The 19,234-nt window shown below is 48.2% G+C and overlaps 1 protein-coding gene across 4 annotated transcripts; it reads right to left on the bottom strand.

The window, feature by feature from the left end:
• Window positions 1-775: 775 nt before the first annotated feature.
• Window positions 776-19,162, bottom strand: DDX24 (DEAD-box helicase 24). 4 transcript variants are annotated; one of them, XM_086363129.1, is made up of 9 exons: window positions 18,156-19,162; window positions 17,169-17,888; window positions 10,304-10,816; window positions 9,083-9,236; window positions 8,245-8,760; window positions 6,697-6,772; window positions 3,350-3,538; window positions 1,919-2,048; window positions 776-1,316 (listed from the first exon to the last, which is right to left on the bottom strand). In XM_086363129.1, exons 2-9 carry the CDS (start codon window positions 17,881-17,883, stop codon window positions 1,051-1,053), a joined length of 2,559 nt encoding a protein of 852 aa, XP_086219255.1. In that variant the 5' UTR covers window positions 17,884-17,888; window positions 18,156-19,162; the 3' UTR covers window positions 776-1,050. The 4 variants fall into 4 exon arrangements, with proteins under 4 accessions (XP_086219255.1, XP_086219253.1, XP_086219251.1 ...); XM_086363127.1 differs by having other exon boundaries at window positions 18,728-19,162; XM_086363125.1 differs by having other exon boundaries at window positions 19,064-19,162.
• Window positions 19,163-19,234: the final 72 nt, after the last annotated feature.

The following is a 19,234-nucleotide window of genomic DNA, read 5'->3' as shown; positions in this document are numbered from 1 at the left end:
GCGCAGACTTAGCTGTGCAGAAATGTCTGCTTCTCCCATGCCTGTGGCTACTCACCCAGACTGACCGGCGAACCTGCGGTGGTGCCGGGAGGTCACATGTCCCCTCAGCTCCTATTTACACCAGGCCCAGATCTTAGCACAAGGGCTGCCAGGGGAAATAAAGCAGCTTCTGTTCTCAGGGAGCCCAGCAAGATACCAGACTGCAGTGCAGCCAGTGCTGTGGGTGTCTACAGGAGGAACACCTCACCTCCTGGGGTTCAGGGGCCAGCATTGCTCAGGGGTGGGAAAAGGCAAACAGGCCAAGGGAAATGCTGGGACAAAGGTTCGGGGAAAGGAATGGGGGCATGAGAGCGTGGGCAGCAACCATTCTGTCATACAGAGGAGGGAAGCTGAGAGACCAGGCTGGAGACCGGCCAGAGCCAAACCTGCACGCCTCACGGTCAGACTCCGCATACTGCTCCTGGCTTCCCCACAAGGGGCTCAGTGAGGTTAAGGAAGCTGTGTTCTCTAGGAACCCGAGAGCAGCAATCTCTACCCTGCCCACCTCCCAAGGAGGCTCAGACAACAGCTGTGAGGCAGAAAGAGCGAAGAAACTGCTAGGATTCTGCTATGGAGAACAGCGGGAACACACGCTGGGGACCCAGGCAGAAATGACTCCATCGTGATCGGCGAAACTCACCACCTCTGCTTGATCCACACTGTGAGCAGGCTGCAGCCAGAGGCCTGGACGGCACCCCCTCCCCGGCTCTGGCAGAAACTCAAGATGACACGTTGGTTCTGACCATTGTTTTTAATTGAGAAAATCAAGTTACATATATAAGAAGCCTGTAAACACTGAAATGCAGAAATATATAAGCTGGCACACAGAATTCGTACTCTGAAACAACACAAATCTGCATGAGGTCTGTCCTGCTGTGAGGGGTGGCGTGGAAGAGAGGGGGATTTCTGGAACCAGAGCTGACACTGGGTGAGATCCAAGGCGGGAGGGTTTCCATACAAGCACGAGCACAGACACGGCGCGGCCGCCAGCTGACTCTGGCCTGGGGGCGGTCAGCCTGCACTTGTGCTCGGCCGCAGCTGCTCCTGCGGCTGCTGCTTTTTCTTCTTCTTCTTCTTCTGTTTGGAAAGGCAGCTCAGCGCGGACTCACCCTTTCTTGGGGCAGACGTGAGCAGGGGCAGCTTGCCTGACTGAGTGGGATACTTGGTTTTCAGGTCATCTTTAAACAGCGGCTGCGAAAGTAAATGGCGCAGCTCCTTCTTCAGGATCTTCATCTGCTTTTGTCTCCGACGCTCTTCCTGCTCATCAACTTTTCCTCCTTGAAACACAATTCAAAATAGATCGCATTTACTATGACTTAGCAGCAGCAGCAGCAGCAGCAGCAGCATAGGAGCGTTTTCTTTCCCTTGATGGATAATACTCATGATGAAAAAATGTTTTGGACCTCTTGGGGAGACAGGGCTCCTAGGTTCTCTGCAGAGGCCAGTGCTGGCTAACTTCCAACAGTTTAGGAGAACCACTCAGGGCCACCCTGTCCTTCAACCCCATGAGGCAGGTACTTTATGCCCTGGTTTTATAAATGAGGACAGCATAGGTACAACAGAGTTGAGTAACCTGACCTGGTCACATAGCTAGTTAAGAGAATAGGCAGCAAACACCTGCAGTCTGCTCTCAGAGCCTGCCCTGACCTCCCCCATCTCTCCACACAAGGGATGGAACTACAGCCTCCAGACATGATGGCAATGGCTGAGGGGTTTAGGCTCATCTGAGATTAGGGCTTCTCGAAAAGGAGGAGGAGGCATCCTGCTGGTTTTGAGGGGACCCATGGCGGTGGGGGAGGCTCCAACAGACAGAAGTTGAAGGGAAAAACCAAAGCTAAAAGCTGAATGAACCCTTCCTCAAGCCCATCTGGCTCCTTACCCCTATACATTTCTTCTTCCAGCTCAATCTCCAGGGCAGCCGCGGCCTGCTCGATCCACGAGTTGTGCAGACAAGCCTGGAAGTTCCGATACTCCGCTTTTTCAATCTGTCGAGCTAAACGGATTCGCTCCTAGGGGCAAGGTAGAGAAAGTATTCATCCGACAGAGGGTTCAGGCCTCTGGGGAATAAAGGCTCATTTAAGTTGTGTTTTTAAAAAAACTCTTGACGTCAGTGCTCAGAGAGAGGCACCTCAGCTCCCATCAAAAAGCATTTCTTTGGTCCCTGGTTAAAGTAATCACGACTGGTGAGTGTGTACACACGAACCTCAAAAGCCAGCTTTCCAAGCCAACTTGAACAGCCCCTCTTCCTGGCAGCCCACCTTGGTCAGACTCCCAATCTACACGTGTTCAAAGGGGAAACATGTTTCCCAGATACCACGGCTGACCTCCACAGCCGAGCTGAGACCTGGAAACACCCCAACAGCAGGGTGAGGGCCCAGCTCTCACTCTACAGGGATAACACAGACCTGTCACAGGACTGCCTCCCCCCGTCCTCCTCCTCCCAAAACACTTCGATTCTCCTTATGCGTACTGGGTTCAGACCGCAGTGATAGGAAACACCAAAAAAAAAAAAAAGGGAAAGATCTTGTGATGAAGAACCACGGGAAGCACAGTGGCTCCTAAGCCTCTCTGCAATCTCCATCTGTCCGCCTCATCTCCCACCTCATTTTCCCACACAACTGACATTCCTTTTGAACCAGAGGAGCCAACAGAACTGGAGCCATTCCTTGCTTTTTGCTCCCCCAATTCCTGGAATTCCATCCCTTCTTCATCTTCTCACATCTCTGCCTGCAGGAGGCTTGTAGGAAACTAAATCCCCTACCCGTGTTACTGTACGCCCACCCGCCCACAGTGCTTCCTCTGCACCTGAACTTCAACCTGCCGCACGAGCCAGTGGACTCCTATGGAAAAGCAGCCACCCCGCTTGGGTGCCTGACACGCGACAGCTCATAGTCAGTAGCACTCACTCAAGTGAATGTTTACTGAGTAAAACCCCAAAGGTAGGAACTATAGGCATCAGCTTCAGGGATGTGACAGACCTTCAGTTTCTGCCTCAGTGAGGCACACTGACCCCACTTCCCTACAACCATCCATCCGTCCAGCTATGCTCTCTGCACTGGCCAGCGGGGGGCGGCGGTTGATGGTGGAAGTTTCGGGGGCACAGTAAAGGAAGGGCTCATGAAGAAAGCTCCTCACTCTGGCCATTTGCCCTTTCTTCCCCCCCTTCGAGGAACGGCACCCTCCCATTTCTTTTTTACACAAAACTAGGAACTAGTTTCCAAGAGTGGTACTCCAAGAATCCCACGGCAAAGTCAGGGAGCAGCACAAGCCCTCCCCTCGTCAGCACGGGGCTTCTGGCTTTTCTTTTTACCTTGACTGCATCCATGTACTGTGTCTGCACGGGGAACAGTGGAATGTCCTCATCTTTCTTGAGGGTTTTGTAAATCTTCTTAAAGTTGATCACATCCTCAGGCCCAACCAACATCAGGCTGAGGCCCTCACTGGTGGCACGGGCAGTCCGACCACTTCGGTGGACATAAATCTCTGAGGTGCGAGGGACCTACCAATAAAGAACTGGGAGGTTAACACGTGGCCGTCACCAAACACCGCTCGTCCCCTCAAGGCCAACAACCCAAGGCAGGACTCTCGTCCCTCCCAGCCAGGCAGCTAGAAACCTCGCCAGCCCTGTGGAGAGATCAAGCCCTTCTCCCTAGGTCCCACATCCAAACTGTCCCCAGGTTTGGCCCCTTCACTGTGCAGGCTCCGCCCCCTGCCCTGGTTCAGGTTCTCATGACCATCCCAATAAAGAGCAGAAACAGTGGATGTGTCATCCACAGCTAACGTGGCGCGGGAGTGGACGACTGCCCCCCCACACCGTGGCGCACACCACTAATCAAGAGCAGTCTTCTCCACGGAGCCCAGGCAAGGCTCAGTGTCTTTCCTAGAGCAGCGCTCCAGGCAGACCCAGTAGATGGTGGAGTAGAGGCTGTGTGCTCAAAATCAAAACTAACCGCTGAAAAACCGTCAACAGGAGGATGTTGGATCCCACTGAAAAAAGATACCCCACACCCAAGGGCGAAGGAGAAGCCCCAACAAAATGGTAGGAGGGGCAAAACTGTGTTTAGAATCAAATCCCATGCCCGCCAGAGATGCTTGGAGGGCTCAAACAAAACCGTGTGCACACCAGGACCCAGAGACGCCACGGAGACTGAGCCAGACCTGCCTTTGAGGATTTGAGTGTCTCCTGCAGAGGCACAGGTTGGCAGTGATGTGCTGTGGGGACAGGGGCTCTGGCTGCAGCAGACCTGGGAGGTGCGGTGTGTGGCCTAAGTCCTCTTGGAGAAGGTCACCATTAGCCCCACCATAGAGCCGCTGAGCAGATGACCCACAGACGGGAGAACAATTACACCAAGGAAGTTCTTGCACTGTTGCAAAAGTTTTAGGGCCCACAACAGATTTACCAACCTGGGGATCTGGCAAAAGGACTGAAAACCCCCAGGGAATTTGACTTTGAAGGTCAGGGGGATTTGATTACAGAACTTGCACAGGACTGGGGTAACAGACCCTTGGAGGGCACAAACAAAACCTTGTGTGCACCAGGACCCAGGAGAAAGGAGCAGTGACCCCACAAGAGACAGCCAGACTCGCCGGTGAGTGTCCAGGAGCCTCCAGTGGAGGCGTGGGTCAGCAGTGGCCTGCCGTGGGGTCAGGGGCACTCACTGCAACAGTTCTGGTAGCTGCAGCATGCTGGCTTAAGTCCTTTTGAAGGAGGTCTCCATTACCCCTACCATATTTGGCCTCAGGACAAACCACAGTGGAGAGAACACAGCCCCACCCATCAACAGAAAATTGTATTAAAGATTTCCTGAGCATGGCCTCGCCCTTCAGAGCAAGACCCAGACTTCCCATAGCCTGTCCCTCTCATCAGGAAGCTTCCACAAGCCTTTTATCCTTATCCATCACAGGGAAGAAAGAATGAAAACCACAATCACAGAAAACTAACCAAACTGATCACATGGATCACAGCCTTGTGTAATTCAGTGAACTATGAGCCATGCCCTGTAGGGCCACCCAAGACAGATGGGTCATGGTGGAGAGGTCTGACAGAACGTGGTCCACTGGAGAATGAAATGGCAAACCACTTAAGCATTCTTGCCTTGAGAATCCATGAACAGTATGAAAAGGCAGAAAGATGAGACACTGAAAGATGAACTCCCCAGGTTGGTAAGTGCCCAATATGCTACTGGAGAAGAGTGGAGAAACAGCTCCAGAAAGAATGAAGACGCTGAGACAAAGCAAAAACAACACCCAGTTGTGGATGTGACTGGTGATGGAAGTAAAGTCCGATGCTGTAAAGAACAACATTGCACAGGAATGTGGAATGTTAGGTCCATGAATCAAGGCAAATGGAAGTGGTCAAACAGGAGACAGACAGCAAGAGTAAACATCGACATTTTAGGAATCAGTGAACTAAAATGGACCAGAATGGGCAAATTTAATTCAGTAAATTAAATGAACCTAACCCATGGTTCATCATGGTTCGAGACGTGAAATATCCTTCACTTCCTCTTAGAGCACACACCCCCTCTTCTCACTGCCCAGCAACAGCCCTCTACCACACGTTGTCTCCTCCTTCCGTCCCTACCTCTACATGCCCGAATCCTCTCCATCCCTAAATGCCAAGCATCTTTTAGAAAACACTTTCCAACCTAACCTCCCACACCAGAAGTTATCTCTTTGTCCAACTTTATTTTGCCACTTTCTAGTATCTTCTGCCTTAAATTATGGCCGTGGGCATCTCACCTCCTCTAGTGGATTTGATACTTCTTAGGGGCTGGGAACTGTATTTTGTTCATCTGGATACTTCCCACAGACTGACCTGGACTCTCCCAAAAAGAGGAAGAATAAAGATTTGCTCAACTGAACTGGCACCCTCAAAGACTGTTAGAAGTGTGAAAGATTTAAAGGAAAAAAAAGAAAGCAAGAAGGATTTAAAAGGAGAAATAATTACACCAGTTACTAAGTACTTACACGGTGCTAGGAGTAATCCATCAGCCTAAGTTCATCTCATCAGAATAACCCCATGAAGTAGGCAGCAGCATCACCACTCCCAATTTACAAAGACACTGAAACCAAAGACACTCAGTAACATGCCAAAGGCTAACCCACTGAGAAGCAGCCAAGAAGCATTCAAAGGCTGGAAGTGAGGTTTGAGAGCCCATGCTCCTAACCACCACTCTCTGCTAATTCTTGCTAGGTTCACGCACGAATATTAACGTCCGCATCAACAGGAGCTAACACTTAGGAAGTGCCGCCTGGCTTTCTAAAGTCCTCACACATAATAACCTATTTCACCTTGCAGGACTTAACCACCACAGTCTTTTCTCTCTTGCAGGGTAATCATTTTACATGCTAAACTTTACTACGCCCACTTCACAGAAGAAACTAAGACTCCTACCTGCCAGTATTACATAGCCTACCCAAGTCAAAAAGAGAGGGCCTATTTGACACCAGACAATGCCAAGAGGTTTGGGAGAATAAATCTCACCACAGTTACGTGGAAGCAGCTAGCTGGTCACCAGACACCAGTGGTATTCTCTGCTGCATGAGGCCTTGGGACCAACAACTCTCCTTCTCCCTGCTCTCTCCCTCAACCTTGGCTTTAAAAAGTCCCTGCTCAATGCTGGGAGATGCCCACAAATTCCCCGATGTCCCGACCTGGTAATGGATGACATGCTGGACTTTTGGAATATCCAGGCCCCGAGCTGCCACGTCTGTCGCCAGGAGCACACAACTGTGGTAGAGAGAGAAAACTTATTAATAACAACTAACAGCTATCATAACCAACTCCTTACCACAATCGAGTACTCTAAATACTACAACCCTTACTAACACTCTACAAGATAACACTATTATGTACATATCTCCCTTTGAGAAATGAAAAAACTGAGGCTCAGAGATACTAACCTCCCAAGATACATACACGCCTATTCGGCTGTGGAGCCAGGATCCAAACCTGGGTTTCACTGGCCACAATCAATAAAGCCACACTCTGCAATAACACAGACTACTTTAAGTGAATTAAATAGGGTCATATTCTAGGTCTGTGACTTCGTCTCCTATCACCCTCCCACTTCATTCCCTCAGTCACACAGGTAGACATCCTTGCTTTTGCTCAAACATGCCAGATCTGCTCTTGCCTCCAAGTCTTTGCTTAGCGTACTTCAGGCCAGAATGGTTTTCCTCAGATAGTCACATTTCCTTACTTTCTTCCACGCTTGCTCCAATCTCACCTTATGAGAAAAGCCTCCCAGACCACACACCCGCAGTCTGCTCAACTCCCTAGGTAACTTCACTTCTTAGCACCTAGCACCACTTGACAAGCTATATACTTACTTTTTCCTCCACATGGATGTAAACTCCCTGAGAGCAGGGACTTTGCATTATGCACTATTCTATTACCAGGCCCTATGGCACCCCACTCCAGTACTCTTGCCTGGAAAATCCCATGGACGGAGGAGCCTGGAAGGCTGCAGTCCATGGGGTCGCTGAGGGTCGGACACGACTGAGCGACTTCACTTTCACTTTTCACTTTCATGCATTGGAGAAGAAAATGGCAACCCACTCCAGTGTTCTTGCCTGGAGAATCCCAGGGGGAGCCTAGTGAGCTGTCATTTATGGGGTCGCACAGAGTCAGACACGACTGAAGTGACTTAGCAGCAGCAGCACCACAGTAGCAGGTTCAAAACAAACACTCAATACTATGTACTGGATGATGTTTCATAATGTATGTGTAGTTTGAGGAGAGTCAAAAGCACTTGAGATATGTTTTAAAAATAAATGTACTAGATGAGAGTGAACCTGCCTCATGCTGTGCAAAATTTTAAAAAAGGCTGGGGGCTGCTGCTGCTACTGCTAAGTTGCGTCAGTCGTGTCCGACTCTGTGCAACCCCATAGACAGCAGCCCACCAGGCTCCCCCGTCCCTGGGATTCTCCAGGCAAGAACACTGGAGTGGGCTGCCGTTTCCTTCTCCAAGGCATGAACGTGAAAAGCCAAAGTGAAGTCACTCAGTCGTGTCCGACTCTTAGCGACCCCATGGACTGCAGCCCACCAGGCTCCTCCATCCATGGGATTTTCCAGGCAAGAGTACTGGAGTGGGGTGCCGTTGCTACCTTCTACTAATAAGGCTCCCAAGAGAGAAGGTAGCTTCCCACCCTCCTGGCAACCTGGACCCAGTGGCCAGTCTGTACACAGGCCTGACTTACTCCTCCAGATGGGCAAACTGCTCCAGGTTTCTAAGCCTCTGCTTCTGGTGCATGCAGGCATGCAGGGTCAGTGGCATGATATCCAGGACTTTGAGGAGCCCGGAGAGGCGCTTGATGCAGGAGATACTGTTGGCAAACACTAAGGTGCGGCCTGGATACTGCATCAGGAAGTAGTACAGATACAAGTCTTTCTCGTCAGTCTCACAATGGATCTTGGTCTCTGTCAGCGTCTCTACCGTAGCCTCCTTTCTTGTGAGGTCAATGACCTTGGGCTTGCCCCTCATGCCAATCTTCTGCATGAGGAGGTCAAGTTTGGCAGTTTTGTCCATTTTCTTAGCGTGCTTCTTGTGAAGGATACGGGCAGGAGCTTGATGTACCAGGGTCAGTGTGGCGGAAAAAACAAGGGTCTGTCTCTTTGGGTTGTACTGGGAATCACTGAGCACCTCTAGCAGCTGTGAGAGCTCAGCAAAGTGGCCTTTCTCAACCATCCGGTCAGCCTCATCAATCACCAGGCACCTACAGATCCAGACAGACCCGTGATCACCAGGTTAGTAGCAGGAAAGAGGAGTCACCACAGCATACTCTGCCAGTGCCCACCCCCCCACCCCTGGCCAACCCAAGACAAACACCACTTTCACCACCTCCACCAGGGCCCTCAACTAACCTCCTTCACACATGCTTGGTTTTCTAAAGGCCAAGTCTCTAGTACCTAGTAGGGTATCTAGTACCAAGGCTTAGTACCCCACAATGGCACTTTGTGACAGGGAGGATGCACTGTGCCAAGTCACCTCAGGCCCACTTCAGAACAAGGGGTGGGGGAAAAGGGAGGTACTCTCACCTGAGCTGCCGAAGGTTGCTCAAATGAGGGTGCTTTTCTTTAACTAGCTCCCACAGCCGGCCTGGAGTGGCAATCACGATCTCAGGCTGGCGGTTCAGCATCCTCTGCTGTTTCTGCGTGGACATTCCACCAACCAGAATAGCGGTTTTAATGCCTATGGTTCACACAACACGAGGGACAGTGTTAGTCTGATTGCTTATTTCTTCCACCGTGGACACCAGTGCCCCCAGATTAGCAAAGGCTGCCAGTCAGCGGCACAGCTCCCCTCTCCAGGGGAGTGCTAAGAGCTGGCCTGGGCTGCTGATGCTATTACTGGAGGGCTTACTGGGTCTGCTATGATCTAGGCCTGGCCTACTCCCCCAGCCTCATTTTTTTCTACTCTTTCCCCTCACCCGCAACAGTAGCGCTGGATTTGAACCCAGGGATGGTGACATCCAAGGCTCTGGAGCAGACCAGTGGCACACCGCAGTGCTGGGAAGATGGAACCAGCAGCTGTGACACTTCTCCCAGGGGAATTCCTGCCCGTCCCCCTCAATCCAGATTCATCTCAATCTCCTCTAATGCCTAGTGTTCTCTTCTCTCCAGTGGAGGACTTCTCAAGGTGTCCAGTGTGGGAGGAACAAAAAGGATCATGCAGGCAAAGTGCTTAGTCAAGTGCCTCACATACACAGTAAGAGCTCGGTAAAGAATCGTTCCTTTTACTATAAAATTGAAACCCCCACTATGCAGCCTTTCCCAAGGAATTCCCTGAGAAAATTTAAGTGCTAATGCCCTAAAGCAGAAGTCCGCACACTTTTTTGAACAGTCAACAGTTGTGGCCCTGTGTGTGGGCTAAACGGTCTCTGTCACAACTACTAGCTCTATTCCACTCTTCACTGGTGGTGCAAAAGTGGCCATGGACAATGTGTAAATACATGGGTGTGGCAGCACTTTATTTACCAGAAAAAAATAAACCACCCCCTAAACGGTGGTTTGCCAAACCCCTCCAAGTATCCACTGTATTCCGTAAGGTAACTAAGCGCTTATGCAGCTAGAACAGCGTTACCTATGTGTCATCCTTGGGAGAATTAAGAATGTGTCACTCAAACAGTTTTCTGTCTGGCTTAATTTTCTGGCAAATCAAATTCCCTCTAGAGGGCGGGAGGCACAGCTCATTCACCTCTACCACCCCCACCACTGCGATCCTTTCAGGAAACATTTATTCAATGAATTAAACCTCACTTGTAAACTTGGCCACAGCATCGACGTGTTGTTTGACCTGAACAGCGAGCTCTCGAGTGGGAGTCAGAACCAGTCCAAGCAGAGGACGCTTCGGCGGCACAGTGCTGCCACCCAATTCTTGTTTCAACTTTCCAGCCTGCTCTTCATCATGCTTTTCCACCTGGTTGTCTTCCTGTTCCGGGGTGGGCTTCTCCCTGATCAGGGAAGAAGGCCCTTCACCAGCGTCACCATCACCGTCACGGGACAGCAGCCCCGGGTCTGAGGCGGCAGCTCCAATACTGGTTCCTGCCTGGCTGGGTGGTGGTCCAGTCTTCGCTCCGACCTCACTGGGAGGTGCTTCCCCCTCAATTCCAATCTCATCAGGCAAAGCTCCAGGCGCAGCTCTAGCCTCATTACCGGTCTCCCCAGGTGGAGCTCCTGTGTTACTTATTGCTGGGGTAGGCTTCTTCTTCACCTGCCACCGTAGCACTGCGTCAATCATTGGAATGGCAAAGGCAAGAGTTTTCCCACTTCCTTAAAAGCAGAACAAAAAAACAAACAAAAGCAGTGTGAATCAACAGAGGTACACACTCTTGCCTGAGGTTCTATTCTTACTCGGAATAAGGGACCCTGAAATAGCCAAGTGCCACCCTGACCAATGCAAAGCTCCTTCCACCCTACGCCGGTATCCCAACTGCACTGCACCCAGAGGGCACGCGTATACTTAGGCACCTGAGGGTGCGTCCGACAGACAGCACTGAGCTGAGGCCAACAGTAACCGGAGACAAATGTCCAAACAATGAGACCCAAAGAGGCAGGTGAGTTGTGGGTGTGAGTGTTTTGCTGCTGTTGTGGAGGAACATAAAACTGAAGGGTAAAAAATGGAAATCTGTATAATACGTTCCCAACACGTTTCTTTGGTGGAGGAGGTAATGAAAGAAAGTTTTCTTAGTTTTCAAGGAAACTTTAAAGCTTTTGTGTACGCTTGAACATTTTCAAACTAGCCTCTGAATGTGTATGGAGCCCATCTATGTCGTCAAAAAAACAAAATGAAACAAAATACCTCAGGCTGAGAATTTAAAGTGATTCCAAAATTACAATGCCCCAGGCAGAAGCAAATAAGTGATCTCTATGTGAAGAAGCTTTTATCACAGGCCTCAAAAAACTCACAGATGATTTTTCAGAGTAAATGAGCTGAGTTCTTGCTTATAGTACCTTGTTCCTTAGAGCTGCCCATTTTCTGAGATGACTTCTATCGCATATTTCAGGAAGAAAAATGCCAATTCTACACACACTCCTTCAGAAAACTGAAGAGAACACTTCAAGTCTTTCTGAGCCCAGTATTACCCTGATTTCAAAACTAAAGACATTAGAAGAAAACTACAAATATCCCATTAAGAGAAATTAAAAAAATCATCAACAGAATTTTAGCAAATCAAATCCAACAATGTATAAATGGAATAATATATTGCAACTAAATTCAGTTTATCATCAACAAATTGAAAATGAAAAAAGTATACATCCCATATATGCAGAAAAGGCATTTTAAAAAAATACCACCACCATTCCTGATAAGACTCTTTCTCCAACTAGAAATAGACGAGAATTTTCTCAACCTGACAGAAGCTAAATATGATAAACCTACTGCTAACATCATATTTAATGATGAAACACTGAACATTTTTCCCCAAATCAAGGACAAAGCAACGGTGCCCACAAGTTTTAGCCAGTGTGATAAGAAAAAAGTAAACAAAATGCAACCAGACCAGATGACATAATCACCTTTGTAGAAAATCCTATGTAATCTTCAGGAAACCAGTTAATTATACCAAGTTGCAGGATACAAGATCAATATAAATAAACGCATACTTCTATTTACTAGCAACAGAAATAGGAAATTTTAAATTGCTATTTACAAAAGCATCAACAATATGAAATAGTTAAGGATAAAGCTAGCGGAAGTATATACACTGAAAACTACAAACAGCAGTAAGAAAAAGCAAAGACCTAAAAAATTGGAGAGATATACTGCATTCATGGACTGGAAGATTCTAGACTGTCTAGATGTCACATCCTCAGTTGGCTCTATAACCAATGCAATCTTAATCAGAATACTAGCTGGCTTTTTTGAAGAAACTGAAAAGCTGACTTTAAAATTCATATTGAAACGCAAAGGGCCTCAGTTCAGTTCAGCCGCTAAGTCGTGTCCGACTCTTTGCAGCCCCATGGACTGCAGTACGACAGGCTTCCCTGTCCATCACCAACTCCCAGAGCCTACTCAAACTCACGTTCATTCAGTCAGTGATACCACCCAACCATCTCATCCTCTGTCATCCCCTTCTCCCACCTTCAGTCTTTCCCAGCATCAGGGTCTTTTCCAATGAGTCAGTTCTTCACATCAGGTGGCCAAAGTATTGGAGTTTCAGCTTCAGCATCAGTCCTTCCAATGAATATTCAGGACTGATTTCCTTGAGAATTCACTGGTTTGATCTCCTTGCAGCTCAAGGGACTCTCAAGAGTCTTCTCCAACACCATAATTCAAAAGCATCAGTTCTTCAGCACTCAGCTTTCTTTATAGTCCAACTCTCATATCCATACATGACTACTGGAAAAACCATAGCTTTGACTAGATGGACCTTTGTTGGCAAAGTCATGTCTCTGCTTTCTAATATGTTATCGAGTTTGGTCATAGTTTCCTTCCAAGGAGCAAGCGTCACTTAATTTCATGGCTGCAGTCACCAGAATAGCCAAAACAACTTTTAAAAAGAACAAAGTTGGAGGACTTACACTACTTGACTTTAAGACTTGCACTAAAGCTACACTATCCAACACTGTGAGGTGTTGGGAAAACAGTAAAGATAGACAAATGGGTCAATGGAAAAGAGAAGACTCCAGAAATAAACCCACACCTATATTGTTACCAATTTTCAAAAAAGATGTGAAGGCAATTTAGTGGGGAAAGAGTTTTTCAACAAACAATGCTGGAGTAATTAGATATCCATATGCAAAACAAAACCAAATCTTTGATCCATATTTCTGACCACAAAAGTTAACACAGGAACAATCCGACTGAAACACAGAACCTAAAACTAAACTAGTAACACCTCCACAAGAAAACGTAAGAGAAAATCTTTGTGATCTTGTGTTAGGCAAAAGATTCTCAGGAAAGCAAATCTGTAAAAGATCATTTAAACTTCACCAAAATAGTAACTCCTGCTCTTCAGAAGAGAACTAAAAGATAAGGCACAAACTAGGGGAGAAAAATGCACACCATATATCTGATACAGGAGGTGTATCTACAACATATAATAAATTCAGTAATAAAACCACAACCCAATTGAAACACAGGCAAAAGAACTAAGCAGGTATCACCAAAGATGATGACATGGATGACAATTAAGCACTTGAAAAGATGCTGCTTCACTAGTTACTTTGGAAATACCAATTAAAGCCACAAGGAAGTAACACTAAAAATTTTAAAATCTAAATTAAAGACCGACCACACTAAGCCCTGGCAAGGACACGGATCAATTCAAACTCATAAGTTGGTGATTATGTAAAATGGTACAATCACTTTGGAAAACTCCTAAGAAGTTACATTTACAAAAGACCTAGCCATTCCACATCTAGGTATTCAGCCAATGAATCAAAGCATACGTCCAAAGACTGATATGCCAATATTTATGATAGTTTTACTTGTAAACGCCAAAAACTAGAAAGACCAGAACCATCCATCAACACAGATAAACAAACTGCACTATATCCATTCAGTGGAATGCCGCTTATCAGGGGAAAGAAACGAACCACTGGTATCTGCAATAACACGGTTGAATCTCAAAGGATGCTGAGTTAAAGCGCAAGGTTCTCCCTCCCCAAAATACATATTTGTAGGATCTATTTTAAAATTCCGGAAAATGCAAACTAATCTATAGCGATAAAAAGACTATTAGAGGTTATCTGGGGATGGATAAGGAGCGGACCAGAGAAGGCGGGATTCTTAAGGGGCCTAACATCTTTTGGGGGTGATGGGTAAGTTCATTACCGGCATTGGCAGCAGTCCGTCTACAGCAGTTTGTCTCTGAGACTTGGACCTGTGGATCCACAGCACTCAAGAGAAACAGCCTGAGAGGATCTGCGGTATAAGCCCAAACACCAATCTCTAGGCGCAGTGGCTCACACCTGGCCTCTGCCTCCAGGCCTCTCTGCACATACCCAAGTCCTGCAGCAGCGCTGAACAGCACACAGATCTGGTCTAGAATCCTAGCACTACTTTCAGTGGGGCAGTTTTAGGGACTGTCTATCCTCAGTGAGGCTGAGTTTCCTCTTCAGTAATATGGGAATAAAAACGGCACCCACCTCACAGTGGTTGTGAGAACTTTCACCAATGTAGCGCACGTAACACACAACTGCTACCTCCACTCCCCTTTCCTGGGGCTCCCCCCTCTTCCATCTGTGTGACTTTTATACAGGACCTCACCTCAAGTTCCCTGACCACTCTTCCAGAAACCTAAGGCACAAAGTTTCTAGATGGTCTATTTCTGAAACAGAGTAGGACCCAATAGTTCTTCCCCATCATACCCTCTGCCTGCCTTTTGTCTGTGGAAAAACTTGAGCCAAACAGTAAGTTTAATGAGAGAAGTGAGAAAATGCAGAAAAAAAGGAAAGCAGTCCAACAAGACTAAATAATAATAGTTTAGTCAATAAACACAGTTAAGGACCTTTAGTTCCTTCTCAAGGGCTACAGATAATATTCTGAGCCACATCCTGTGAGCTGTCTTGTAGATACTGAAACTCCCACCAGATGAAAGAAGTTAATTGCACGATGACTGGACGGTAGCCGTGACATTGTTGTTATTTACTCACTAAGTTATGACCTACTTTTGTGACCCCTTGAACTGTAGCCCCCCAGGCTCCTCAGTCCATGGGATTTCCCAGGCAAAAATATTAGAAGTGGATTGCTATTTCCTTTTCCAGGGCATCTTCCCAACCTAGGGATCAAACCTGCATCTCCTGCATTGGCAGATGCATTCTTTACACTGAGCTACCAGGGAAGCCCATAAGCGGCCACGTTTCTGAGAACCGGCCTCAAGAAAACTGAAACAAACAGACCTTGGAGCTGAAATTAAATGAACTTAAAACAGTCAAAATGAGGCTGGTCAGACTACCAATGACCAAGTTCAAGATGTCTGTCAGAGCTGACTGTGCTGTTTCTGCATGAAGCCCCCTCCCTCTGTCTATAAAAGTTCTTGCCCACTGGTTGTCATGGGGTGGCAGGGGGAAAGCCAGCCTTTGGACAGGAGTCTTCCCCCACTCCCCATTGCTGGTATCCAAAATAAAGCAAACTTTCCTTTCCACCAACCTGGCCTCTTCATTGGCTTTTGAGGAGCGAGCAGCCGCCCCACTTTGGTTACAGGTCTATGCCATACAATATAGTAGCCACTAGCCACATACAGCTATCAAGCACTTAAAATGTGGCTGCTCTAAACTGAGATGGGTTCAAAATACACATCAGATTTTGAAAACAGTGTAAACATTAGAACGTAAAATATCTAATTAATAATTTTACATTAATTAACACTGAAATGTTATGTAATGGTTAAATATACTATTAAATTTAATCTTCACTTTTTAAAAATACCTTTTATAATATGGCTCCTAGGGAATTTTAAATTACACATGAGGCTTGCATAGCATATGTTATTTCTAATGGTTACTGTTGGTCAAGTTGGACTAATAGTTTCAGGTCTGTTTGCTCCTTACCCCCATCAACAGTTTAGTCTCCCAGGGTGTCAACCTAGCATCGCTTCAGAAAGCCGCAGACGGCCCGGGTATGAGGCCTAGTTCAACAGTCACCGCCTGCCCAAATTTGCCTACAAAATCCACCCAATGGTTATTACACACTCGAAACCTTCCAATGCCAATAAACCCACCAACTCCCAATGCAGCCCTTTTATCTGTAGACAACTCTTGAGAATTAGACACTTTATACTGATGAAGACCTACCTCTCCAGAGGGCTGATCTTAGTCCCACTGTACCCCCGAGTCATGCAGAAGAGGTCCAAGAATTGGAAAAAACTACCATTTACAGATCACCTGGGCTTCCCTGGTGGCTCAGCTGGTAAAGAATCTGCCTGCAATGAGGGAGACCTGGGTTCGATCCCTGGGTTGGGAAGATCCCTTGGAGAAGGGAAAGGCTACCCAATCCAGTATTCTGGCCTGAAAAACTCCATGGACTGTATACAGTCCATGGGGGTCGCAAAGAGTAGGACACGACTGGGTGACTTTCACTTTCACAGATTACTTACAATGTACTGTGTAAATTTTAGTTTACTGTTGTTTTTTGTTAGCAGTTTACTATTGTGTAAATGTATAAATTTAGTAAGCATTTACACTTAACCCACATAGCAAAAAGGGCTTCCCTTGTGGCTCAGTGGTAAAGAATTCACCTGCAATATAGGAGATCCAGGTTCAATCCCTGGGTTGGGAAGATTCCCTGAAGAAGGGAAGGGGTATGCGCTCCAGTATTCTTGCCTGAAGAACCCCATGGACAGAGGAGCCTGGAGGGCTACAGTCCATGGGGTTGCAAAGAGTCCGACAGAACTGAACGACTAAGTACACAGCACACAGCAAAAGATGTAGGTACTGAATTTACCTATCTCCATTTAATAATGCAGTCTACAGGGCTGAGAGAAATAAAGTGACCTGCATAGGGCACCAATCAGGAAGTGAGCCATTTCAACCCATAGCTAGCGGACTTCTTAAAGTCTTCATGCAACAGTGCTTTTGTGGTCATGTTCCCAACATTCCCCAGTCTCCCAACCATCCAGCCTGTTAGTGGCCACAAGCCAGAAGCAATCTCGCCCTGGCCAGATAAGAATGCCCTTACCTGTCTCAGCAGCCCCAAGGATGTCCAGTTTGTCACGAATGGCAGGTGCCAAGGTCAGCGCTTGGATTGGTGTGGGGGCAGAGAAGCCTAGAAAGCTGAGTGCTCGGAGAACCGGCTTGGGTACAAACAGATCCTTCCAAGCTGATACATCTGCTTTGTGATCATGCATTTCAGGCATCCACGTTTTTGCTTTTTTGGGCACCTTTGGAGAAGTACCCTGGGAAGGCTCTGATTTTTTTTTCCCTTTCTTTTTCTTCTTTTTTGGTACAGTCTGCGCCAGGCCTTCTGATGCCATCTCCCCTACCTCTGGATCAGGACAAATTGTGCTCTCTCCCTGGGGCGCTGGCTCAGTATCTTTGACCCCAAACGCTTTCTGGGAACTGGTTCCTTCAGTTTCCACATCTTTACTCTTCTTCAACTTCATCTTTTTCTTTGAGGAGCCAGGCTCTCCTTCCTCCTCTCCTTCTGCAACAGCCTGTGCCTTTCTCTTCTTGGGCTCTCCCTTTGAGAAGAGACTGGAGGAACTCTTGGCAGGGGAGACCAACTGATAATCTGTTAGTTCTTCAAAACACACCAAGTCATCCATCTGTCCGTCTGCAAACATATTTGGGTCTATCTTCACCTCCTTCCATTTTCCCACAACCTTGATTCCCTTCTTCTGAAATCTGCCACAGTTTGTTGGCTTCGGCCTTGATTTTTTCTCTTTCAACTTCATGGCTGCTGAAAAGGAAAAAAAAATGTTCCATTAGATTGGCAACTGGGAAGCAAAGGATTCTGAGGCAACAAATATTTCCGAAGCAGCTATCAGGTCTTACAAAAAACTAAGGACACAAAGATGGCCTAACACCAACGCTGCCAGCTGGAGAAGATCACAGAAGGGAAGAAATGTACCCAAGAACACGCAGCTAGGCCTACAACAGAGAGGACACAGGAGGTGTAGCAAAGAGACGAGCTAGATCCAGTTTGGATTTCAGACGCAATACTTACTGCCTGGGTGCCCTTGGCAGGTCCTGCTCAATCCTCTCTGAACCTCAGAGTTTTCATATTTTAGGGGGTCGGCTCTACTGACTGCACAAAGCTTTCTTCCCTCTCAAATCTTACCCCAAGAGGTCAAATGCCTGTGTCACCACTCTGGCTGTTGTCAAGTGACTTAAAACCCAACCAGCTTTAATCATTACATTTTAGGTAATTTAAAAACCATTGATGCACAACTCGTTTGACTGGAACTTGACCCATGTTCTCCCTTTTTCAGAAAGGAAGAGGAAAATCATAGCTTCCGTGGAAAACAAAAGGAGACCTAGGTTCAAATCTTGACGCGCCACTGGTCAGCTGTGGGTCTGGGGTGGCCGTTATTAATCTCCACGAGTCTCAGTTCCTCGTCTGGAAAATGGGGATGAGAGAGCCTGCGGCTCCTTGGATTGTCACGCCATGACGAAAAAGTGGCGCACGTTCAGAACCGCTTAGCATCGCACCCCGTGGGCAAAGCACGCCAGCGTGCAGGGAAGGTCCACTCCCACCCCGCATCCGCGACGCCGCGATCACAGACTACCCTCACCAACCGAGGGGAGGCGTGAGGGTCAGGCACAAGCGGGTCGAGGACGCGGAGTGTGACTCGCGGGGTAAGCCCGGAGGTCCCTCCTTCTGGGGCCCGGCCCGGCCCGCACCGGCGCCTCGTCTCAGGCTCGAACGGGCGCACCAAGCGGAGAAGCCGAACCAGCCAAGCCCTGACGCCCACTCGGCTGGTTCGGAGGCCCTAGAAGAGGCCCCCAGAGCAGGGTCGGCCAGGGCGCTTGACAAGGCCGGCGGCCACCCCTCTCTGGTCCCGACAACCCGAGGGCCTGGAGGAGCCCGCAGCGAGAGCCCGCCCCCAGCCCCGCTCCGGCTCCGGCACTCACCGCGAGGCTACCCTGCCGCGGCCCCCTCAGACGCCCGGCAAACGCGCCCAAGCACGCAGCACCGGCGTGCCGCGGCAGCGTCCGCCGCAGTTCCGGGGCGGGGCTTGCACGCAGGCACGCGTGCGCGTAGCGAAGGAAGTCCCGCCCCCATTCTAGACGCCGCACTTGATT

The sequence above is a fragment of the Bos grunniens genome, chromosome 21, assembly GCF_055505025.1.
Source record: "Bos grunniens cultivar Pamir isolate PY7600 chromosome 21, Bosgru_T2T1.0, whole genome shotgun sequence".
NCBI classification, from domain to species: domain Eukaryota; kingdom Metazoa; phylum Chordata; class Mammalia; order Artiodactyla; family Bovidae; genus Bos; species Bos grunniens.
This window is presented reverse-complemented; position numbering and strand designations above follow the sequence as displayed.